Source organism: Coloeus monedula, assembly GCF_965178545.1.
Source record: "Coloeus monedula genome assembly, chromosome: Z".
Taxonomy (NCBI): Eukaryota; Metazoa; Chordata; class Aves; order Passeriformes; family Corvidae; genus Coloeus; species Coloeus monedula.
Window position 1 is genome coordinate 35,363,235 of NC_138822.1, and position 25,650 is coordinate 35,388,884.

Genomic DNA, 25,650 nt, shown 5'->3' on the forward strand with positions numbered 1-25,650 from the left:
TAAAGATCTATAATGTTATACCTGATCTTTTGGGGTGGGCATTGCGGTGTGTATTTTGGTACATTTGACCTGGATGTGTGCACCTAAGGATCCTTAAAATAAATACCAAGGTAAAATCCCCTTTCCCCTTCTAACCATGTTTGATTCTTGATTTTAAGACCAGGAAAAGGCATCAGTGGAGGGTAAATACCCTAGAAAATTATTTGGGCTGATTCAGAGAAAGTTACGTTATCTTGTTATTCTTGGCATTGTCCATGTTTGGTAGGAGGGCCACAGAAGTCAGTACATTTCTCATGCGTCTTAAAATCATGGTCATCTGGATATAATGTAAGGAGCTTGGAATCAAATCTGAACCAGAGTTAATTTTGTGGCACTGGTGTGTACAGATTCATGATCTAAATTGTGCATATTTGAATGGTGCCAGCTGTACCTAGTATTTCTGCCTGAGACTCTAAAAGGACTCAAGCTATTATCATCCTAGTATAGTATTTGGTAATGATAGGCTGCTGTTCAAGAAGACTCCACTCCAGTAAGAATCAGGGTGTTGTTATGTGTGGCCTGCACACATAGAAAGATTATGTCTCCTTGAAAAACAAGAAATATTATGAAGGAGTTAGTATTTAGAATTATGGAAGTTGGAAAATCATGGAAAAAGAAGAGAAAGCTGAATGGCAGCAAACTCAGAAAGCACCATATTTGAAGATGTCAGTAAATATTTGAGGATACAATATAACATCCAGTTAAAGTTGTAAGGAATAGTTTGATAGTAAGCTGCTGTTGCTGTTCGGACACAGATCTGCTCTGACAAATTTACGATGCTCAGCAGTCTGCAGTAACGTAGTAAGGATGACAGCACAGATGCTAATGTGTTAGAGATTATATTATCCTACAAATATCTGTAAGGCTTAACTGAATCTATTCTGATGAGGTAGATGGAGATTGTTACATAAACAGTATACATGGTATATTCACTTTCCTCTTGAAATGAAGGTCTGGAAAACTGTAGCAATCCGTGAAGCTATAAGGAAGCTAAAGACTGGCTGTGACTTACAGGAAGGCATTAGTGGAAATGAAGGGGAAACCTCATTAGTGATTTAATTCCACCCAAGCACAGTGTTTCCCACCCCAGCAGAGAGAAGAGTTCCTTTGCTAGGACATTTTAGTCACAGGCAGAGTCAGGCACCAGAGGGCTTGGCAAAGACTTCCTTTTTTCTGGTAGTACAGCTGATTGTGCCTTCGGTTTACAGTGATTCCTTACTTTTTGCTGGTTAAGCTGTCAGTCTAAAACAAAGTTGTCACAATTTACTTCTCTGTCTTTGTGTGTCCTAGAGTTGTTTACAGCGCTCCTTCAGAGCCGAAGTGTTCACCTGCCCTGCCTGCCGCTATGACCTGGGGAAGGGCTACACCATGGCTCCCAACAAGGTCCTGCAGACACTACTGGACCAGTTCTTTCCTGGTTACAGTAAAGGACGATGATGTGCTCAGACCCTTCTGTACTTCTCCCAGTGACTTTATAGACAGTAAAGGGGGATAAACATGGGAAAGTCAGCAGTGGACCAGCCTGCTTGATGGGACTCAATGTATTGTCACATTTTGAAGCAGCTAACCCTCTTCCCCTCATAGCCATTTTTGGTGTTGTGAGAACTCTAATTCTCAGCTGTCTTTTAACATCAAGGGTAGTTTGGGCCAGTTAACAAATAGTTTTTAAAGAAGAGAAAAAAAAAAAAAAAAAAAAAAAAAAAGAAGAAAGAAAGAAAAGCCTCAGCTCTTACTGGCCTAGCTGATGCTTAATTTATGATTTGTTTTTTTTGTAACTACCTCAGGACAGAGGAAAGTAAATTGTGTCAAACAATGAAACAATGTTGGGGATGAAAAAAAAAGTTAGTGATGTTTTAGCTACACACTGCCTCCTGAATATTAGTTGTGCCTGGTCCATGTGGTTTGATTTACAAAAAAAAAAAAAGAACCCAGTAACAAAACACAAACCAAAAGAAAAACCCACAAAAAACCAGGAAAAAGAAACAGATTCAGCACTTAAGCCATTTGGATTAAACAGTAAATTTTGTGGTGTGCATAATCCCTTTTTTGTCTTTTTCTTCTATTATGCTGTATTTTTTTGCAAGAACAGGCTGATTTTTAGTCTATTTTTGTGAGCTTCATTGTGCTTTTCTTGTATCTTATGCAAGTTGACTACTAATGACTAATGAGAACAATATGAATGCATTGTTGCTGCATTAGTGTAAAGTGATCTGTGTTTTTTGCACTTAAAGAGGGTATTCAAGACACTCTAGTTGTGTAAAAAATAGTTCATATAAAAAAAGCCACTTCTGTATTAGTTAAACTGTATGCTTTTAGTAGGTCTTGTATCAGTGGCAATACATCTACACAGCATTAAAGGCAGTGCTAGCTTGGAGAGGGTTCAAATCGCTTCATATTGTGATCTGAAATTTTATATACAATATATTCCCCTCCCCCCCCCCCCAAATATACCTTATTAAATATTTTATGATTCAGAAAATTTGCTAGTTTTGTATTTACTATTATCCACTTAAGTAAGTCATAAGGTTTTTACAGAATTTATTTTTCAGGTTACTATGCTTTCCTTGGGTGGCTTTATTTTTCGGGTGTGAGGCTTTATATTCCTTAACTCATTTCTCAATGAAAAGAGCACTTAAGTTAAAAAAAGGCCAAACAACTCCAAATCAAAATCCAGTGGTGACATTAATACCTATGGAGTTGCTCACAGCCTGTAGCAGTGCTCTGTTCATGTCCCAGAGAGGGAGGGAGCCCTGCCTGTCCCACTGGGCTGCCGGCGCAGCTGGGAGCTGTGGGATTCCTGCACGGTGGTTGGTCAGCTGGGTGAGTCCGATGGCCTCTGTAGGCCCTGAGGTTGCAGTGACAGCCTGTAGCCCACAGTGCTACAGGTAGCTCAGTAATTTCTGGAGAAAACAGATATAATTTTACCTGTGTAACAGTCATCGCATCTATGCCGTAAGCACATAAGACTTCTAGCTTTTAGCTGAGTACTGTAAAATATTTTAATGCTTTGGTTTCCATTGGATAGATTTTACCAATTAATTCACAATATAAATTTTATCAGTTTTAGATCAACAGTGGGAAGTTACCTTCTTTATACAAAAATATGTAAACCAGTTTTTTAATATATTTTTTTCAGTGACATAATCAGGCAACATGACTGCTTTTAACAAATACTAAAGGAGGTTGTCAAGACTGTGGAATTAGATTGGCAACACAGAATGACTGTCCTTTCCTCACATTACAAGTCTGCAGTGGCTTTTCATGATTCTTACATCCTTAATACTATATCAATAGCTACTGAAAGCTAGAGTAAAAAAATTCTGATTTTCTTCACTATATATTGAGGTTATTTATGATGTAGGTGCAGTTTTTCACATAAAAACTGGTATCTGGCCTGACTTTCCTTTAATGAAAGCCATTCCTATCTCCTATCATCCACAGTCTCTTTGTGTAAAGCCCCCTATTGAAGACATGAGGTAGGTAATGAAAAAGTTGCAGTCCCAAAACTTTCACTGTAAAAGACCCAAAGTTTACAGTACTTAAAATATTGCTGTGAGCACCAGCCTCGTTTGCGTCACTTGAGAGAGAGTTCCCAGGCTGAGTGTGCACGTAGATCTTTAAGAAGAGTTTGGGTAGTAGCTGGTGGTAAGGTGCAAAACTCTGTGGTTCTTTCTGTGGTCTCAGTGTTGTCCCAGTGCCTGTTTCCTAATTCATGAAAATTGTGCTTCGTGTGGCTAAATGAGTTGCTCCCTTCAGGGATGCTCACATACATCAAACACAGACAACTCTGCACAGCCCTGGGCAGCTTCCTTTCAAATGTGCTCGTAGCACAAAGGTCTGACTGTGTAACTAGTCACACAGAGGATGGAGAGGATTGGTTTTATGTAAATTTGATTTGGAACATGCTGGAAAAGGCTCCTGTTTAAGGTCGGAGTTCTGGCTGCAGAGTGATTTAATGTGGCACTGTGTGTTGCAGGAGGGCTCTGGTCTGAGTGCAGTTGGTGCTCTTGGAGGGCCACAGCTTCAGCTGTGCATCAATTTTTACACAAGCTGTAGATAAACTAAGGCAAATTGAGCGCTCTGTATAAAAAAGCACCAGAGGGAGACTTGAGAAACTGTAGAAAGAGAATGGGTTTTTTACCCAAGATTTAAGTAATACGAAAAAGTTCACAGTGGTCTTTTATGCCTTCTCCAGAATAAGAGAGGACTAGATGGAACCACTAAGAAAAAATGATGTGATATAGAACAAGATTGTTACTGCTTGGTAAAATGGATCATCCTGGCTCATTAAAAAAATTAGAGATTTATTTAAATATTAATCTCTGACAGTATTCCTTTGTGTAGAAGTTTATTGCTGCTGCAGCCATTGTCATAAATCAGAACTTAAGCTTCATAATTTCATATTGTTCTGTTGGACAAATCCAGCTGAAAAGTTTAAATCCAAAACATGACAACACTTAAAATTGTGACCAGTTTTATTAGACTAATAACACTGACAGGTAAAAAATCAGTATGAAATATTAACACTAGCAATGCTAGTTAGTGGTAACATGAGAAGTAAATTTTAAAATCTACTTAATCATTTTTTTACAAAATATAAACAATTACTTCTGCAGTTAATATTTATTAGTATTGCCTTGCGTATCTGCATCTTTTCTACTTTTTAAACTGTATTTTGCATGCCACTTTGCAAATTGGGTGTTAATTGTTAAAACTTCAGCACAAAACAGACAATATGCTGAATCAAGGCAACTTCCAACATGAACTGCTGTGAAATAATCACATTTTGTTTACACCTAACATACTGATTGTATTTACATTTTAACTGAGCAGTGATTCGATTAACAAACGTGGTGATTATTCAAAATATACACAGTATAAATATCCCCAGGAAATCAGGAAAGGGCCATCCTGATGGAGTCAAAAATGCAGGCAGCTGGAAGCAGTCTTAGGAAGATGCTCTCTTCTGTTCAGAAAATGGAGATTCATAGGCTTCCATTGGTGGGCAGGTACAAACCAGATGTTGATCGCCATATATGTCATCAATGCGAGCAATTGTGGGCCAGAACTTGCTTTCAGGCTTCACAAATGGCTAACAGAGAGAAAAAAACCCAACCATCTTAATTTTTCTGCCAAGTAAAGCTACAGAATTGTAATAAACATTAGAAGCTTGAAGAATTACAAGTGCTGTGAAAGTGGATTTTTAAGCCATCCTTCAAATCTCTTAGCTGTCACTGAAAATTAACAAGCATGTACAATAGAGGTGACAGTCAAAAGAATGTTTAGATTTTCAAGAAAGCGTAGTCATGTCCTCTAACACATGCTTGCAAAGAAGCAGTTTTCATGAGATGAAAGAAAACTTTATTATCCTTTGAACAACTGGCTTACAGATAGGAATGAAGGAAAAGTGGAGGAGACTGCTGTGCTGTTCAATATAGTTACAATATAATACATAAAGGAAAGTGGCAAACTTCACAGGTGTAGTTGAATTCTTACTCTTTGAAAGAGTACATATCACTAAAATACTTGCATTTAACTTTCAGATAAGAAAGGTTGGTTACACCTACATTTAGCTGCTATGACTATGGAAGCAATTAGGAAGTCTGATATCAGAGTCCAGCTCCAATGTGACCTTTATTTGTAGCAGGTCCACACTGGTGGTGCTTTCTCTATGCTGACCATGGGGCATCTGGTTGCACCCTTATGCAAGTTCTTTTGAGCAGAGCTTTGAAGGTCAGCACATGGGACTCTGTTTTGGGAGCCCTTGGTGCAGTATGTCAGAACTGAACAGGCTGTTTCCAATAGGAATGACTATTCAGTGTTGAAGTGCTAATTCAGAAATCCAAGTCTGAACCTATATGTAGAGATTTTTTTTTTTGAGCTCTTCTTTCCTTGTCTTTAAAAACAAAACTAATGAAATTGCAGTAGAGCTCACACACATAAAAATTGAGCTACAATAAAATGGCTCTGAAGTTTTCATTCTTACTACATTACTTCATCTCCAACTGAGTAAGAAACTACAGAGCACAAAGCATATTTATGTATTACCACACCACGAAGTTCCCATTATGTACTCACCAGTGGGAATGCTGCCACTTCTCTGGAGTAGGGACGATCCCACTTGGAAGAAGTGACACAGTTCAGAGTATGTGGTGACATCTGCAAGAAACAAGACATGTTTAGGACATGAATTTACTGAATTCAGTTGAGCATATCAGTGTGAAGCCTTCTTCAAGTTCACATTACCACATATGAATAATTACTGTCTAGAGAACACTGTTTATCAGGGGAGGTGGGGGAAAGGCAGATTTAAACCAGGAGGCAAGTCAGTATTTGGATTTTTTTTCAGTTTGCCTAAAGATGCTACCCAAGGCTTGAATAATATGCTTTTGGCTTTTCACTAAATTTAAAAGTCAGTAAAATATTAAAAGAATATTTGAACAGAACTTGAGCTGATACCAGTTCTGTCCTGCCATTGCTAAAATAATTAATTCAATCTTTATTTAATTGTTACTGCTAAGATCATTCCACTTCCTGTCTTAAGCGCACAAAATAAGCGTTTCTCTTGTTACTTTGAGATAGTCTTGAAATATAGATTAAATGCTTGTGGAAATAACTTTCTCTGCTCTGTCAGCAAGGGCTTTACTTCTGACTTGAAAAAGTCAAAATTCAAATTTTAGAAAACATTGAAGGTTTCTCAAAAAAATACTGTGTTCACTGTTGTGCACTGTTAGTTTTGAGAGTACTGAAAGACCAGGACGTGGGCTTTTGTAGTCTCAAGGGTTAAGATGATGCTGGTACCTTGCTCTACATGTCATCTTACCTTTAGTGGGTTAATTTGGGGGTCCATCCTGCCCTCCTCTATTTCAGCAATTTCCTGCCGAATGTTGATCATTGCATCACAAAATCTGTCCAGCTCTGCTTTGTCTTCAGACTCTGTTGGTTCAATCATAAGTGTCCCTGCCACTGGCCAAGACATGGTTGGAGCATGAAAACCTGATGACAATAGCAGAAATCAGTCACTCTCAATAAGTTATAATAGAATACATGCATTAGCTATCAGCAGATTCACAAATTCAGCCCTTCCTATACAATAATCTTTACAGGACTGAACATTGGTAGTGTTGGCACTGTACTTTAGAGGTAAGACAGACTTTTCAAGTATCTTTGTTTTTCGCACTGAAGGGTACCACCACTGTATTATTTTACAGTAGAGTTACACACTGATGTAATGAAACAGTTAATTAAAAAGGAACTTCAATATACTTATCTGTGGGAACTCACCTCTATACCTAGTGAAAAGTCTGTTTAAAGTGGTGCATGATATTTAAGGCTCACTTACAAAGGGCAGGAAGGGTGGGTTTTTTAGTATCACAATTAGGCTTTGGATTATTTCACTGAAGACATATTACTGATTAGGATTTTGACTGCTTTCATGCATATTTATTAGAAGCACAGTTCTATAGGATCAAGCAGTTCAATGGGTTCTCTTGTCTGGCATCCAAAGAGCATCCACAGTCAGATCCTTAAGTGCCTGTGTACAAAACTGCATAAACTTCATGAGGATGGAACTGTTGAAATTCTATTATCCTACTTCAACAGTATTTCTTTTTTTTCCCCTATTTTATTTTGTTTTGCTTTGTTGGAATCTTACTAAGCTTTTGGCTCCAACCCACTTACTCTGAACGGTTGAGAGTCATGTAATTAGTAATTTGATGGGGCAGTAGACAAAACTGTGAAGTAGCAGCAGAGTCAGAAGTACCTACTACAACTCAGTATATGCAAATATCTCTCCAAGCCCTTAAAGAACATGAGGAAGCCTGCAATGATTGTGACAGATTCATCATCCATAAGCACAGAACTAGAATGTTTGTGTCTCCCTTTAGAAGAGATTTAGAAAATTTTCACTTGCAGTGCTATTTTAAAGAATAGACATTTGATTTACCATAATCCTGAAGCCTCTTAGCAACATCTACAGCTTCAATGTTTGCTGTTTTTTTGAAAGGTCTTGTATCCAAAATGAATTCATGGGCTACATAACCTGTAAGTGAAAAAGTGAACACTAGGTTTACTTAGTAGGGGAACAATGCAATTTACCAATCTGTCTATTCTGGTTGGCTTTGTGGAGAACATGGCAAAAAGACAAACTCAAAAATATCCACTTGGGCAAAACCTCAAATCTGAGAAATTGTCAGGTAGGAGACATACAACTCAGTTTTTGAAGACTGGCTCCTTGAGTCCCACATCACGTTAAGAAGAAGCCTCATCCAGACTAGGATGAAGACCAGAATCATGAATGAGTGGTCAAAGTAACTCCTACAATTTACAAGTTCTCTGATAAATTAATTGGATTTGTCAATGGCCCAACACCACTTGGGTCTTAGGCTATCCTAAATTAATCAAGATAATCAGTTTTATGCCAGAGCAAATCTCATATCTAGTGTTATACAGAGGCTAAAGGCAAAAGTTATCTGTATTTATGTGCATGATTCTGGAGAACCTTGTTTCATTATATTGTTAAATCCTTAAAAATTTGCAACTTTCATTCAATTCTATTAAAGTACAACTTGCAGGTTTAACCAAGGTGTACACCATTAAACTTAAGACATATATTTTAAAGATAACATATATTGTACTCAAATGTTCTTCGATGCTGTTCAGCTTAAACAAGCAAAATAAATTCTCTGATAGTTACTCTACTATTACAATAATTTTTTTCATCTCTTCTTCATTACTGCTGTCCTGTTGCAAGTCTGGAGAGCCAAAACAGGGTACCAGAATGTAGCTAAAATATTGTGCATTGCCAAGGGGATTCTGTCTTATCTCACAGAAGTGAACAAGGAGCAGAAATGAGGGAAACTTGGTGGTATTTTTGTTTCAGAGAAAGTGTGCAAGGGGAAGTACAGGTCCAAAAATCACTTCCAGTTCCTAAATTGTTGCACCATTGGTTGTGGAGATTTGGAAGTCTCAACTTGTTTGCTTTTCCTTTTTCTAATGTTCATTAATCTGCCATTAGATTAGATTTCAAGGAGAACAATCTAATGGTTTACTCTATCTTTTGGCATAATTTTTTCTCATTACAAACAGATATTACTTTTCTTCTACTTCCAAATATCTCAGTTTCATTCCAATACATCCATAGAAGAAGTGTGGCAGGCTATTTCTCTCCTTGTGAACAACATCAAGAGAAGTTTGAAATGCAGCTATCACATAGCATTGAAAAAAAAACCCCATATTTGCAAGCCAACTTCTACATGAAGCAAAAAAAAGTCAGACTGGTAGGGGAAAAAAAAGTCTAATACTTGCCTCTTGCTCCTCTGAAAAGAACTTTGTAGTGTTTCTCTAGCCTCTTTGCCATATAGTTTGCATTTAGTATAGCAATCTCAGAAGCATGCTTCAGACCCTTTGCTCCCATTGTCTGAAAGAAAGGTAACATGAAGAAACAGATCTAAAGCAGGTCCCAAGCAAGCCAAGTGTGCTTCTGCAGTGGCAAGCACGACAGACAGCACACCTCGATGCACCTGGCTAGTTCTAAGGCAGTCACTCTGCTGTTACACTTTTCCACACGACACTCACAGAGAAGCACTGGATACTGACTGAGAGCACCTTTGGTGTACATAGATTATGAGAGTATCTACTGTGTGAGAGGTTTAGCGTGAAGTCCACAAGTGAGTGACCCAAACCTTTGCTCAAACTGAGAAGCTTTGAACTAAATAGAAAAAAGTGCGAACACAAACAATGCCAAAAGGCACAGGCTGCCTGTCTCCATCCCACAGCAAGAGTGTGCAGGGAACTGTAGATGGGACAGTGTAAATAGATGGCATTTTGCACTGTGAAGAAACAGCTCCCCTTAAAAATTTCTAAGGGATTAAATATTCTGTAATGGGAACCAGCTTACAGTCACAAGTGATTTTTACCCACAGCTGAAAAGCCACCATGGAAATTGCACCAGTTCATAGTTGCACATTTTGAATTCCAGGAGAGCTGGTTTCCGCAGCAGAGGAAGTTTCCGTGGTTAATAATATGAAACTGGCAACAAAGTATCCTGAATGACAGCGGCCTAGGTTCAATCTTCTCCAACTCTGTCACTGGAAGCCTTAAATGTTGCTCAGAGTCCCAGTGCACTCTTCTCTCAAATAGAATGTGAGTCAACATTCATCTCTGTTGGCTAAACACTTCCATACATGTAACCAAATATTTGCTGTCTTATCACTAAATTGCAAGGGATTAACAAATTACACAGATCATGATCAAACTGTCTCACATGTAAAGCCAAAAACTAAGTTCAGTTTTCAAACTCAGTAAAATCTTCCGGAATTCAGGATATTGTAAAGTTGAATGTTACACAGATATCAAGTATAACAATACTGAATCACACAACTAAAAATACTCTTGGGGGAACAGTAATTACCAAGAAGCTTTTAAACATGAAAACTTCAATGTCAGAAAGTGGAAGCCTGACTGCAGTTTTCTGCCTGGTGTCCACTTATCTCAAGAGTTATTACAGAGAAGAGATTAAAGAGACAGCAGTTGTCCTGACATCCTTTCTCATGGCACCATTGTCCTACTATAAAACAAGTAGGCTTGATGGATGTAAATAACTTATGACTGTACTGTAGTCACCTGCATTTCAGTCTGTGCAAACATCTTATGATGAGTTGCTCTTAAACCTTTTCTTGTGATTCCAGTGGTGATTGAACTTGAAAGAGAAACAGAACCTCAGCTGATACTCCTTATAAAAGTCTACACACCTTGATATACACCCAGGAAATTGGCAATATAGCACTGGAACCCCAAGGTGCAGCACTGACAGTACCCAAAGAACATGCATCCTTATCCGGCTGTATTTTGATGACAGGGTGGGTAGGCAAGTAGGGAGCCAAATGTTTCTTCCTAAAACAAAAACATTGATTTTAGAACTTAAATGTGTGTTCCTGTGTTACCATATCTGGACAGTTTCAGCAGTAGTTTCTCTTCACCTTGCTTCCACCTACAGTCCTCCAGGAAAGTCTGGTCTATGCTTTCTTCAAAGGAAAGTTTATTAACACAACTGGTACCAGTGGAGGATGACACTCAGTTTTCAGCCTATCACAAGATATTCATGGTGCTATCCAAATAAAAATTACCTCCTTTAAACAAGATTATTTTCCTTTAAACATGAATGCTCCACAGGATAAATTCACACAGCTCATATACCACTTCTGTGTTCTGGATTACAAGCAGTATTATCAGCCCTCAAGTCCACAAATCATCCCTTACCCAGGAAAGAGATTGCTGAGTGAGGTCTACCATACACACTAAAAGGCCACCATGGAAGCCAGGGTTTGGAAATACAGGTGGACACCACCATTCATGAGATCAGCACATGACTGTGCTTGGAGAAGGATGGACATTTACAACCAGCATAACACCTCTCCCATCCATGACTCCGTACTGAAGGGAACGGCCAACCAAGATTCAATAAGGGATATATATGTATATATATATTTTTTATATATGTTTTTTTTAAGAGATACCCACACTCCAATTGGTCCCATTCCAGGTCCTCCTCCTCCATGGGGAATGCAAAAGGTTTTGTGAAGATTTAAGTGAGAGACATCAGAGCCATAATCTCCAGGACGACACAGACCAACCTGTAAAGGGAATACTCTGTTTCAATACATTCTTCATATGCCATTTAAGACCTATTAATGAATGCAAGAAGAACAGGTTGAAAAAGATGGTGTATGTTTTTATGGTTTTCTTTATCATGATGCATCATAAACAAGAACGTGATGCAAATAATATTTTGCTTTAGGAATTCTTAATTATGTCTGTAAAGAGTATCTTTGATAAAGGTTAGGCAGACTAAGCCAATTTCAGTGAACAACTCACACATCTTATGACACGTTTCAGGGCAAAATCAAATAAAAGAGAATTACTTTCACCATCTTTTATTACTGTTCTTGGAAATACCACTTCCTCCCCCTAACACTGTGCCATCTTGCATGGAAGCTGTGTTATGGTCTGAACTAAGTACAGCTGTGCTGTTTTTACTCCAGGGATCCCAGTAGTAATAAATCTGCCTAGATTTTGTACCTGAGCATTCATATTTGCTCCATCTAAGTAAACTTGGCCTCCATGTTTGTGAATGAGGTCACACACATCTCCAATCTCCTCTTCAAACACACCATTGGTGGAAGGGTATGTGATCATGATGGCTGCCAAGTTCTCCTTGTGCTTGTCCACCTGGTGGCAGGGAGAGGAGAGAAAAAAATGTCACTGAGGCCCCTAGAGCTTCTCAAGATTTTATTTTTAAAAAGTACAACAAAAGTCAAGATGTTTTACAGGTGAGAAGCAAGTCTATTTGCAGATAGTCTAAGTAGTTTATAGTCAGCAAAGGATACCGGGCTCCTTCCTTTGGCCATGCCTATGGAAAAAGAGTGATTTCTGAATAAATCAGAATTTTAAATCAGGGAAGAAGGCAGGTATTAAAAGATAGATAGATAGATAGATAGACAGACAGACAGACAGTCATTTCTGGGACCTTCAGACAACCAAATGAAACATCTGGCCTTAAAGTTTATGTGAAATAATGACCATTCCCCCTACTTTCAGCAACAGAGCTCTACGATTACCATAAAAGTTTGTTCAAATGTGGAAATGTGTCCTGCTAATCTCCCTTGGATTGCAAGAGTCACCTGCAGCCAGTACGCTTAAAAAAAGAGAAAAAAAAAGTTGCCTAGCAACACCATCTCCAGCAGAGGTGGACTCAAACTTCACTAAAAGAAGGCTGAAGTGCAGTTTCAAATGCTTCACATTCATGATCATGGCTTGTTTATTTCCAGTACTAGCTGTGGACCAAAAGGGTCTGCTATAAAAGAGTCTACTGTGTAGAAAGACTCTTTGAGCAAGTCCTGCACCAAAGATCCTCAAATTAAAAGAAATCTCACAAGTGTCACATGGTAAGTGTCTGAGTGAGCAAAAAAAAAAGAAAAAAAGAATTACTTACACTTTCCAAGCATGTATTCACTATTATTGCTTTATTTTCTCTCACAGAAAAATGTGATTCAGCTGCCAACACTATTACCTTCAGAGAAGAAGTGTTCCTGGCTTGAAAATCAAAGATAATTTAATACTCACCATTGCTTTTAAATGGGAAATATCAATGCTCCCATTTTTATCCACTTCAATTGGCTGAATCTTCATCCCTGCCATTTGTGCACTTGCTGGATTAGTACCATGAGCAGATTTAGGAATAAGGCAAACCTTAGAAGGGAAAGAAAAACAGAACCTAAAGTATAACTAGTTAAAAAAATCTTTATGTTTTACAGTCTACACTCAGCTACAATTCATTATCAAAGTTTCAAAAAGAAATCCTGATTGTACCAGCGAATTGCCTCTTTTGCTGAATGATGCAACTCAATTTTTTAAGAAAATCCATTCAGGTATTAGCATTTAAATACTCATTACTAAAGTTTCATTTGCTGCATAATCATATTTAGGCATGCAATTCCAGAATATTATTTCAGATACTCATATTTAGAATCTCTTTGTCTCACTCCACCTTTTTTTAAAACACTGATTTTTTTTTTTATTTTTTTTAAACAGTTATCAGTCTCCATATGTACAAAGACTTGAAAGAAAAACTGTCTAATTCCAAATTTCCACTACAGCTTTTTCTGGTTTCCAAAGCATTTTCTTCTGTATTCTATTCAAAACAAAAATTTAAACCAAAATATTTTGGCTATAGATAAGAAACTCAGAGCTAGTTGCATGCTCTGTACAATTAATTTAAGAAGGAAAAAAAGAGAAGCACTTCTACTTAAATACATGTAGGCTCTTGTTAACGATAGGAAAATGGTACACGTGTCAGGATATTTCCAGACATTTTCTAGTAATTCCACCCTTTGTAAAGACAATAAATATTTCCCACGAAAAAAAAAAATCCTTTGCTTCTATTCAATAGGGAAATTGAAACATCTGTCTATAATGACTCTCTTGGAAATATTTAACTATGCTTCTTAAGTTATTCAAGCTTAGCTTCATTAAACAAGGGCACAGCACTTTGTTTTCCTGAGAAACTGCACGATGGCTCATGGAGCTCCATCATCCACAGCGATGCCGAGACAAATGTGAATTCCTTCAGAACGCTGGAAGCACAGGGATCCCAGCGCCAGTGCCAGGAAGCACTGTGCCACACCTGCAGCCATTTTATCTGCGCAGCTGAAATGTAGAGTGACTCCAGGTGGCCACTGAGTCTTGCAGGGTACAGTCATTATCGATCTCACAAAAAAGCAGAGATGTGAGCTGTCCGTTCATGTCCATACTTTTTTCCCACGAGAGGGCACCAAATCCAAACAAGGCCAACTGTGAGAACCTTGAACTGCTGGTTTAATTACTTTCTCCAGCCCAGGAGAAAAGAGCACTTCAGTTGAAAGGTCAGCATTTCACAGGCTGTCTTATTTTCTTATTCCTTTTTACTCTTTCCCAAGAGTATCACGATTTTCTTGTAACATTTGAAATCTGTAAATTGTGAGTAGAGTGCAAGCAGCCCCCAGGCTCTCCTGTGCAGTTCACCTCTGGGTATTTCCAGAGGTATCACTCAGAGATGTTCAAGGATCTTGCACAGAGTAAAAGAAATGGCAGATCATATGCAGATAATCAGAAGACAACTCTCCAACAAATAGAATTTTAGCCTAATTTCACTTCCCACTGAGAAAAACTACTCACAAAACGAAGTTTGTAACTGTAAAGGGTGGTTGCCTTCTATTAAGTTTGACATGATCTGGATGCAAGAAAGAAACAAAGACAGAAGAGGACAACATTTAGATTCAATTTTAGGTAGTTTCCTCACACAGAGGCTATAGTTCCCAGGAGGCCAGGACAGCGACCCTTCCATTTTTGAGAAGGAAAATGAGTCTCAAAGCTGAGGATGAAATCAGGTTCAAAGGATATGGATGTTATTGCACTAAGGATTTTTTCCTACTGTTTAAAGCCAACTCTATGAGTGTGTGAAAGAAGAAGACCTAAGTAATCTCAAATTTCCAAGAAGTTTTTGATGTGGTCCCAAAAAAGTGTTCCTAAACTAACGTTTAGTGGGTTAAGTAGGAAGGTACATGTGGGTAAATATTTAATGAATACATGGCAAAGAAATGAAAAGAAAAATAGTCAGTTTTCACTGTAGGGAAAGGTCATCCTAATAGAATATTATAAATATCTGTGCTGATTCTCTAGCATTTAAAATTACTCATAATTGGGTTTATAATGGAGATACACAGTGAAATGCCAAATATCCTGTTAATACAAAACGCCCCAGGTCACTAAAAGAACTGATTGCAGAGTTCAGGAAAGGACCCACAGTACTGAGAAGCAGCATTCAAAGCAGTGTACATATACTGGAACCAGACAGATCTAAAGTATGACACGAGCAAACACATCTTAACAACCCACAACTGTGATCTTTAGCTTTGAACCTACTACTACTGAAAGATCTCACAGTTTTGGTGGGAAAGAAAGCAACTGCATCAAAAACCAGAAAGGGAGTAAGAGAAAAAAGTGAAAGGAGCACAGAAACTTTAAAGATAAACAAAGTTATAAAATTGCTTTTTTGAGAAGGATGGACAAATAACTTGAATCCAACTAGGAAATGAGGATGGGTAAGGATAAAATAAATAATCCCAGAATTTACACATGATATGTCAACTGTGAACATGGAAGAACTGTTCTTCATCTTTCAAGAGTGAGAGGGTGTTAGATGAAATTGTAAACTCAATATCTCAATCTTCTTTCCTTCCTTCCTTTCTTCACTATGTCCCATGGCTGGCCACATGGCACATGTAATGGTTGCTTGGGAATTAAAATGCCGTAAGCATGACCTTCCCTGCTTTACCCTCCTTTCCCTGAGCTTTTGTTGTTGAGCGTGCCCTTATATAACATCAACATCCCTTTGGTCAGCCAGGGTCAGCTGTCCTGGCTGTGTCTCTCCCAGTCTCCTTGCTGGGAAAGGACAGGGTCAGCACAGGGCAGTGGCATAGAGAGAAGAAAGCCTTGACACTCTGAAAGCACTGTTCACCATTTGCCAAGAGATCCCTGTGTTAGGAAGAGTGCTTCAGCCACAAAGCACTGCACCATATGGCTGCTATGGAGAAAGTTAAATGCACCCTAGTCAGACACAGTACAATCACGCTTTCTGGGTGATTCTCACTCTCTGTAAAAACTTCTAAGACGGTAACGAGGATCCATGCAGGAAGCAGGGAACACTGAAAGCCTATCAGAGGGGACGATACACAACCTAGTTGCTCTCTAGGTGAGTCCCAGCTGCTGAATCAACTCTTCCCTTCTCCACTTCTCACCCAACACTCTTCCCTACATGATTGTTGACACTTACGGTTCTGTGACGTTCTCCTTTGGCATTTAAATAAGCTTTGATTGCAGCCAAGCCTGCGTACTCTCCTTGCGCTCCACTGCAAGAAGAACACAAACACTGTTACACAGCACACACATCAGGAAGTGCCACCTCTCTGCCAGAGCTTCAAAACTGTCCAACCCTGACTCTTATCAATGACTTCAGGCAAGTATCACCAAATTGAGTACATCCCATAGGTTAAGTTACAAATGGACATGTTTAAATTAACAGCTGGATGTGAATGAAAAGAGTAGATGACAAAGGTCATGCCATTTTATGTGTTTACACTATGACGTTAAATCCTTCTGGTGACTGAGCTGATCCACATTTCTGCACCTAGCAGGGCTCTGTGCTTGATTACAGAGAGGCAAACTAATATTGAAATGCATAGCAAAGTGTATGCAATGAAACATAAAAGGTCTTTCAGTGACACCCTCAGTAAGTTCATGCTGTTCATTTTGTATCAAAACTGCTAATGGACATAAACAGGCTGCAGCAGTACTCATGAAATGCTGCTTTATTAATTTCAGTGAGCATGCAGATCTTAGGCATTCTTCAGTCAAACCTCACGCACTAACTACCATTTTCAACAATTAAACAGTTGGCAGGTCATACAGCTTATTCCTATTCCAATTCTTTATTTTCAGTTCATAGAGGGGGAAATATTAAAGGAATTAAATGATCAAATCATAAAACTTTTAGAAGAGATGAGACAAAATAGGATACCATAGTTTTTTAAAAAACAACTACTTAGTAATTTCATAATCTTGCATTCAAGACAAATTTGATTTTAGTAAATTCTTCCATTTTCAGTTTGCATTTTTTTGGAGATAAGTTTTTGGAATCATGTGTCAAGGTGCAAATACTCAGAAAAAAAGGTACTACCTATTTGGTTGGAAGGAGATTTTGTCATAGCCAGTAATCTCACATAGGTCCTTCTCTAAATCCTTGAAAAGCTGCTGATATCCTTGAGCTTGATCCAGGGGAACAAAAGGGTGGATGTTGGCAAATTCTCTCCATGAAATAGGCTATAAAAACAAAACAAACAAAGAGTGCTGCAACAAAATACTCTACAGACAACTCTGTTTTGTTGTTAAACACTGTGAAGGAAAGAAGTTGCCTTGTGGTCAGTTAAGTATCAAACACCAAGTGCGTTGATCTGCTGGAGGCTTGGAAGGCTCCTGGCAGGCCCAGAGGGGTCTGGACACGCTGGATTGATGGGGCCAAAGCCAGTCGTGTGAGATTCAACAAGGCCTAATGTTAACTGATTTAATGTTAATGTTTTAGCTTTTTATGTTGCTGATCAGATTACATACAAAGATTTTGGGGCATTATAAAGAGATTACCCCCAAAGCTTAGAAGTAGCTTACAGAATGCATTTGCCCCTTTCCCTCTTGCTCTTTTTTCCCTTCTCAACAGATCACCAAGTAAATGCTGATGTTTGTGCTATGGGATGGTACAGAAGCCTAGAAGGTAAGGGGCTAATGTATATGTCTCAAACACTGATAGACAGATAGCTGTGGAACCAACCAAGGATTTTTGATAAAAACACGCTGTGTAAATGGGCAAGAAACAACAGGAGGAAAATGAAGACATCTGGGGACTCTTCAGCTGGGGAAAAGAGGATTATCCTAAGAAATTGCAAACTGAAAAAGAAGCATGAATTGTCAGTCCCACCTGACTCTTTCCATATTTCTGAGGATTTGATTTTAAGATTTGTAAAGCAGACAGAAGTTAGGTAATGCGACACTGCTCAAGGGAACAGGACTGTGATACCTAATTCCAAAAATTATTTTCATTATTTTTTTCAAAATGGAGTCTTCAAGACCACACACTCTCCTACTGTTGTTGCAGTCCTACTTGTGCTTTTCAGAACTTTTCCTTAGAGGAAAAGGGAGAGGGTGACTTCAGCTACCCCTGAAACTGCCTCCTCACTCAGCTGGAGTATTAGACCAAGAGCAGCCTTTATTTCTCTACAATGATGCTGGCTAGATAGTTTATTCATGTGGGTATCAAGTGAGACAGTATTATTGCAACTTACCGTGAGTTCAGCTGAACTATTGAGTTTCATTGTGCAGGACCCCTAAAAATACAAATACACTTTAGTATTTATTGAAATACATAAACACCTAGGTAAGTATATAATTTTTTGTCTTTTTGGTAAATACCTACCAAGGGAATCATGCTGTGAACAAGAGAAATATCTTTGTTTTCCAATCTTTTCATGTACCGCACTATATTTGTCTCAGAGTGATAGCTGGAGAACACAAAACACAGTGGTAAGGCAAGCAGATCAGCTATACCAGCTGCTAACATAGGAAAAGAACACAAAAAGGAAGACTGATGACAGTTATTAATATATACTAAGTAGTTCTTTCCAAACAGGCACTCTAAGTTTGCTAATAGCAAAATGGATTAAAAATGCTTATTATCTCAGTAGCACTATCAGAAAATACAGAATATAAGGATACCATGTCCTCAAATAATAGGTTGTACAATACAGCAGATTAACAGTCATGAATACTGCTCTGCTCATTTAAAATGAGAAAGATAACTAAAAATGCTACTCAACATTTTATTTCAGAGTAACAAATCACTGTATAAATCCAGGTACAAAACTGTCCTCAACAGACTCCACTGCTAGTATTGAAGGGAGATATTTCAGTTTCCATAAAAATAGCAAACATACAGCAGTTTCACAAACCTGTTGAAAACCTGGTGTGTCAAGAATTTGGAAGTTCTCTTAAATGGGGTGCTAAGGATGCCTTTGGTTTCCTCGCCCATACCCTCAGCAATTAGCTCCTTCGACACAAAGAAATAGAGAGTCAAGCTTTTTTTAGTCAGCTTTCAAGATAAAACCCCCCAATTTTACTAGCATATGTATCTGTATATATCTAGCATGACAACAGTATTATATTAAAACTGGGTACAGATATCTCAGTAGTCCTCATCTTGTAGGTATTGCTGCTAAATGCTAGTGACATGCAACAAAAATTCCAGTGGGAAAGAAATCACTGACCCCATGTCCTAACCATCACAAAAGAAGAAATAGCCTAAATGCAAGGTGTCCAAGCTGACCGAAAGAACTAAGTGTTGCAACCAGAAAATGGCATTACATAAATCCTTTATTTAACACTACCTCTTTATTTAAGAGAAGATATGAAATTCTTAATATTTAACAAATGGTCATCACATAGACACCCACTACACAAGACCAGTTTTGGTTTTCATTAAACTCTGGAAACATTCAGATAATGTAACCCACATGACCTATTATGTACTTACAGAAGAAGACTCGCAACCAAAAATCCATAATATGTCATCCAGATCTTTCTCATTTACAGTTTCATCAAGTGATACTCCAAGCTGTGGATAAAAGCACTACCAATTACTCAAAGCTGTTAACTCTAAAGACATAGTACATTTGTTTTGGTCAAGAAAAACTTTCCAGAAACACAAGAGGAGGGAATCAATCTACCCAACAATATGTAAACATACATATTTATAGGCATTTATGATATATAAATTTATTTTCTTTATGTAACACTTTCCAATTCCTCCCTTTACCCTCCCAAACTATCCAAGCCAGATGGCTCAGAAACTGAGACTCATGAGCAGCTTCCTAATGTTTCTAAGTGTTTCCTACTTAATGGGAAAATTGCCCATTTTCCTGTGACACCCCTTCCCCCCACTCCAATTTACAGAACATACTACACTTCGTGAAGACTCCTTCATGCCTACCAAAATGTGGTTTAGATTTCAGTCTGTCTTCAAACACTGTCATAAGACCTGAATTCTGGATGTCACCTTGTATTTCATCACTAAATTTTTGAATCTCTCCCCTTCAGTGCCATATTTAACAGGAGAAAATTACATATTCCTTTTAAAAGGCATAAAATGAAAATACAATTATTATTTCTGGAAGTTCAGTGCCTCACTTAACAAGTTCATTCTTTATATTATCTTTACAATTTACTAATATATCTGAGCAAATTACAAGACCTTAAATCATTTTGTTCCGTTTAGCACATGTAATGATTAGAAACTTAATGAAGAAAATGCCATACTACAAAATTTCTGATTTATCAAAGGGTTAGAAAGTTGCTTACTCTGCCATCACTATAAATCCGAAAATTTATCTTTCTAAGAGCTGCCCTGTCCAAAACCTCTTTGACTGGGCATCCACACGTGATCGTCAAGGTATCAAAGAACAGATCATGATGTAGTTTATGACCAGCTCGCCTGAGACCTATAAAAAACAGTAAGTTAATTCTATTATATGCACACTATATTGTTTGCTCAGGCAGTAGCTGCAGAACAATACCATCTATCTCATAAGTAAATGCTTTTACATAAAAAAGCAAAATATGCCCCTTGTGTAAAGAGCAGCAAAATCACCAGCTTTTTAGTGAAATGTCACTGTGTATGAAATGCAACTAAATCATATTCAAACCTAATTAATAATGCAGACTGAGTCTAGGGAAAGTCAGTCTGATACATCAAATCTGTCATATATACAGTAGCAGAATTGGTATATGAATGCAGTAAGGACAAAATAATAAGAAAGATATTAACAGATATTAACTGTCACAGAGCTTGCCATAACAAAGTTTGGAGTCATAGGGTTTTTTGTAGTAGCAAGAGGTCTTCTGGCTAAACTGGCAAATAAAGTATGGATGTTTCTTACAATAATCCCTTAGTTCCAAGCATGCCAGTTTTGTATGGCTCTGACAGCAGTGATAGTTGTATCAATGAAAAAAAAACTACCAGACCACGTACTCCAGATGCAATCATTAACTTCTGCTACAGATTCTGTGCTATTCTTTAGCTGTTAACCTTTGTGATTTCAATGTTCGTAGCAGGTATGATACTCCACCCAGTTTAACTGAAATGTTTCTATTGCTTTAATATAATTTATTACCTTCCTTTGCTATGTTATTAATACTCTGTGCAGATTTCTGTGTGTAAACTAGGATGGTCCACCAAAAGAAGTAGAAGCTGGCAAACAGCAGTTCAACACTACCATCTGGAGACTAGCTCTGTAGACTTCTGTTAGTTTCCCAAGGAAACAGAGGTAATGCCTCCAAGTTCTTATCACAGACATCTAATTCTTGAATGTCATTATCAGCACTACACAAAAAACATCAGCTGTATATTTTATATTAAAATGGTCTCTCCCAAGTCGAGAGAACACACATCAGATGGACCCCCCTGCCCCCATCCTGTAAGTTTTTTAAGATGTACTATTTAAGGGGTAAGGATCTTGGAACAGTTTCTGTAAATGTTAAGCACGCACCTTCAGCCAAGATTAGAGTAGCGTTGTGTACTCGTTTTGCAATATGTCTTAGTCCATCAGATCCATGGTATATACCAAACATTGCTGACATATTAGCCAGAAGAGCCTAGGATCCAAACACAGTTTAGGACATCGTTATTCTTAGCAGAAACTATTTCATGTAAGTTTAGTGAAATGTTTCTTTAGCACCCAGAGACAACCATGTATCCTCAGCCGATGTTATAGCTGATTATGTGTTGCCTACAAAATAAAAGGAGGGAAAGGTAAAATACTTTCATGAAACTGTAAGGACTGATTATTAATTCAATCCCCTTTGAAATGTAACTGTTTTAGCAATTAACACATACTTAAATTCAACTATTGCAACAAAGACATTTGAAGACTTTCAAGTCAAGTTAGTCTCACAGGAACCCATTGTTTAGGATCAGTACAAAAAACCTACAGAGTATCTCCTGAATACTACGTAATTAAACTTGTGTCAAGAACAATAATAATAATCTCTCCTCAAAATCTGGCACAACATTAAGAGCAGGAGGAAGGCAATGATAGGAGCAAAAAAAGTTATGACCCTGTCTGTCTGGAGATCTGTGGAGGTATGGTGAAGATAACTATTCTGGATACTTATTTACTTAATTGTGGAATTTTCCTGTAAAGATATCTCCTTGGTGATGTAACACTCTTGCATCAAAGCACATTGACAAAAACATAAGTTGTGGCAATTTGAATAATTAGTTTAAGAATTTAAAAATTTATTTCTTCTGCCTTGAGTGGGGAATTTCAGGCTATTGGAATTCCCTTCTATTTTATTAAGAGTTCTGTCTCATTTATAACAAACACAGCACTACTCAGTGGTGTTCATGCTACAAGACAGACAGATTCATGACACTGCAAGAATTGAGGACTACAGTAAGGAAACACATAGTAATACTCTCTTTTCAAGCAGACCCATTATTCAAAGGGCTCAAAACAAATGAACAAAGACCAGAATATATCTATGTCCTCCATTTTTCTACTAAAATCTCTCAAAAGTAAAGCTAACTCACTGTTCAACTTGTTCCTTTCTAGCGCTGAAAATAAAGCATAAGTTACCTGTGCTGTGCAGATGTTGCTGGTTGCTTTATCCCTCCTGATGTGCTGCTCTCGTGTTTGCAAAGCAAGCCGGTACACTTCCTTTCCACTTGCATCTCTAAGTCACAAGTGAAAATGTTGCTTCTGTTACTTTAAAATTACAGTTATTTGTGACATAGGGCTTTATGCATGCTAACCTGAAACTAGTTATCCTCAGAAACAGAAGGAGAGAACAAAGCAGAAGTTGGGACAGTTGCAATACCAAACAGAGCAAGACTAAAGCACTTCTAGATTTCTGTTTATATCATGGCTGGTCAGCAGACCACACAGCCAAATTTCTAAGCATACTACAGGAGAATTTGGTATTTGCCTTAAAATGACACAGATTATTGCAATTACTTTAACTGAGTAATAATATAAATTAAATATTCCTAAACTTATTGATAACTGTGAATGTTTTAGTTATTTTGGTTACTGAAGTACTTCTGGATAACTTCTGTGCCAAAGATACACAGTCTTTCTAGTGACAATGACTTTGCATTTCAATTATTACTAGTTAGACATCTTGTCAAAATACACAGTACATCACCAACAGCAACTATTAGAGGCAAGATTTTGTACACTATTTCTCTGCTTTGTTTAAGCATGACTAAAATTTGAACTTGATTAAGTTCCTTCTAGATTATTTTGGAGGTTCACTGAATTTTCTACTTCTTGCTATTTGATGTTTTTTAAGATTCACTGATAAAGGTCTAACAGTACAGAGTAAGTGGAGCAAGTTAGCTTGCAAAGCCTCCTGCCATCACAATGAATCCACTCTGCTTTTGGTTATCTCTTCATCCCACATTGCCACAAGCACTATAGACAGTTCCACACAAATGGAATTCTTGAAGCTTGCTTCCTCAAAACTGAAGGCAACTTTTATTCTCAGAGTTTTCAAGAAAAAAGGGTGCTCAGTACAACACCATGGTCAGCTATTGTTCTCAAAGGCTGCACAAGATAGTCATAGTGTGTTCTTTTGTGGTTTTTTATGTATTACTAAGATCTCTGAGGGGAAACTTCTGATTGGATATTAGGTAAAAGTTTTTCAAAGAAAGGGTTCTAAAGCCCTGGAACAGGCTGCCCAGGGAAGTGATGGCCTCACCAACCATGGAAGTGTTCAAAAGATGTGTGGGTGTGGCACTAGAGGACACAGTTTAGTGGTGAACATTGTGGTAGGTTGACAGCTGGACTTTATGATCTTGAAGGTGCTTTCCAACCTTAAGGATTCCAAGACTATGATTTCAATCTTCACTTAATGGCAGAGGGACCCCTTACCTTGTGACACCCACCATTCTGCCCGGCATCATTCTCACTAGATTTTCCTTGACAGCAAAGAAAGCTGCGTGGGGTCCCCCATAGCACAGCGGGACGCCAAACCTCTGGGAGTTACCCAGGACAACGTCTGCCCCAAACTCCCCAGGAGGCTTCAGAATACAGAGCGCCAGAAGGTCAGTAGCACAGCAGGCGAGAGTCTGAGAACAGAAATGCACAAAGCAGTCAGGCTCTCTTCTGAAGGAATGGTGTTTATGTGGGAGCTAGGTTTTTAAATTTAATTTCAAACAGTTACACATGACTTTCACAGAGCTGAAGTTCAATGGTTGTTATGGTTATCAATTGCATGTAGGTGAGATGATAACTCATTGGCTGTTTGATGCATCAGATTAGTATCTGTATGACCAATAAAATTTACTTTACCCCATTCTGATGAGCTCTTTCAACAAGTTCAGAGAAGTCTTCGATCTTCCCTTCAGTGTCTGGATACTGAAATAAAACTCCACTGATATCATTTCCACTGAAATCCATCTCATGGGGTAATTTGAGCTCAGTAATAACACCTGTGTAACTGGAAACAAAAATACACAGAAGGCAAAATATTCAAACCACTTCCAACCTTGGGGTGACACTTAATAAGATGTTTTCATGGACCCATATATGACTCTCTTCTTTAATATACAGAGAGTTGAACATGCTTTTCAGCACTAAATGTTGAGAAAGTTTCACGTCATTGTATATAGTACTGAAGAAAAATTGCACTCAATATCACCATCAGAAATACAGAGCAAAGCAAACAGAGAATGCTTAAGATGCTTGTTAGTAAAAGAAAAAAAAAGACAAGACTGAATTCAACAGTCAAATGTATATATTTGTGCAACAATTTAAGGAAAAATTAAATATTTTCTTTTTATCATATGTTTAGTCTCTTTTTAAACAGCTTTAATTTCTTTGCAGTTGTATTTGAACTTGAAGTGATGCCAAATGATAACAGATTTCTGCTTTTAGTTTGCAAAGAAAGCACGGGCCAGAAATGTTAGGTATATGGCAAAAAGGCACAGATGGAAAACGATTCAGCGTAAGGGAAAATATATGGTTAAAAATGGAGGAAAACATTACTTTGCTCTAGTTTGGACCACTGCTATAGTTTGAGGGTGGCATCGGGCATCTACATAGAATTTTCTCCTTTTGTTGTGTCTGTCAAAAAAAAGAAAAAGAAGGCTTACATATCAATAATATATTGTTTCCCTTGGAAATAAAATTAGCTTATTTTCTAGAAGTGAGTTTTCCTATGTAAAAAGGCAGTTGAAGATATTATATATATATTATATATACATTATAACCAGATTAAGTGTAAGATTAAATGGCATTTCTGTCACATTTACATTAAGAAAGATCATTTCAGACACTCAAATGAGACTCATACATTTAAACAGATTATGAAAGAGAACAGGCAGGTAGGTAATTTGAAAAGCCATGGGAATGGGTCCACACACACACATACTTTTTTAAAGGAATACAACTGTGGTCTTTAATACAGATTTTT

The 25,650-nt window shown here is 37.8% G+C and overlaps 2 protein-coding genes across 6 annotated transcripts in view; one reads left to right on the forward strand and one right to left on the reverse strand.

The window, feature by feature from the left end:
• The window catches only part of UHRF2 (ubiquitin like with PHD and ring finger domains 2), a 78,969-nt gene extending 77,211 nt beyond the window's left edge, over positions 1 to 1,758 (forward strand). For all 5 annotated transcript variants that reach the window (XM_082301937.1, XM_082301938.1, XM_082301939.1 and 2 more), the window contains one exon: positions 1,330 to 1,758. In XM_082301937.1, the coding sequence (XP_082158063.1) occupies positions 1,330 to 1,476 (147 nt within the window). In that variant the 3' untranslated portion in view covers positions 1,477 to 1,758. The remainder of the gene's footprint in view (positions 1 to 1,329) is intronic.
• Positions 1,759 to 4,987: 3,229 nt separating this feature from the next.
• The window catches only part of GLDC (glycine decarboxylase), a gene marked incomplete at both ends in the record, with an annotated part of 30,386 nt that continues 9,723 nt past the window's right edge, over positions 4,988 to 25,650 (reverse strand). Inside the window, 21 exons of the mRNA XM_082301668.1 lie at positions 4,988 to 5,131; positions 6,118 to 6,198; positions 6,863 to 7,035; positions 7,985 to 8,080; positions 9,346 to 9,457; positions 10,791 to 10,932; positions 11,560 to 11,672; positions 12,118 to 12,267; positions 13,162 to 13,287; positions 16,409 to 16,484; positions 17,312 to 17,454; positions 18,468 to 18,509; positions 18,599 to 18,683; positions 19,131 to 19,228; positions 19,712 to 19,792; positions 20,536 to 20,675; positions 21,723 to 21,828; positions 22,812 to 22,908; positions 24,108 to 24,304; positions 24,528 to 24,675; positions 25,224 to 25,301. Of these exons, the coding sequence (XP_082157794.1) occupies positions 4,988 to 5,131; positions 6,118 to 6,198; positions 6,863 to 7,035; positions 7,985 to 8,080; positions 9,346 to 9,457; positions 10,791 to 10,932; positions 11,560 to 11,672; positions 12,118 to 12,267; positions 13,162 to 13,287; positions 16,409 to 16,484; positions 17,312 to 17,454; positions 18,468 to 18,509; positions 18,599 to 18,683; positions 19,131 to 19,228; positions 19,712 to 19,792; positions 20,536 to 20,675; positions 21,723 to 21,828; positions 22,812 to 22,908; positions 24,108 to 24,304; positions 24,528 to 24,675; positions 25,224 to 25,301 (2,428 nt within the window). The remainder of the gene's footprint in view (positions 5,132 to 6,117; positions 6,199 to 6,862; positions 7,036 to 7,984; positions 8,081 to 9,345; positions 9,458 to 10,790; positions 10,933 to 11,559; positions 11,673 to 12,117; positions 12,268 to 13,161; positions 13,288 to 16,408; positions 16,485 to 17,311; positions 17,455 to 18,467; positions 18,510 to 18,598; positions 18,684 to 19,130; positions 19,229 to 19,711; positions 19,793 to 20,535; positions 20,676 to 21,722; positions 21,829 to 22,811; positions 22,909 to 24,107; positions 24,305 to 24,527; positions 24,676 to 25,223; positions 25,302 to 25,650) is intronic.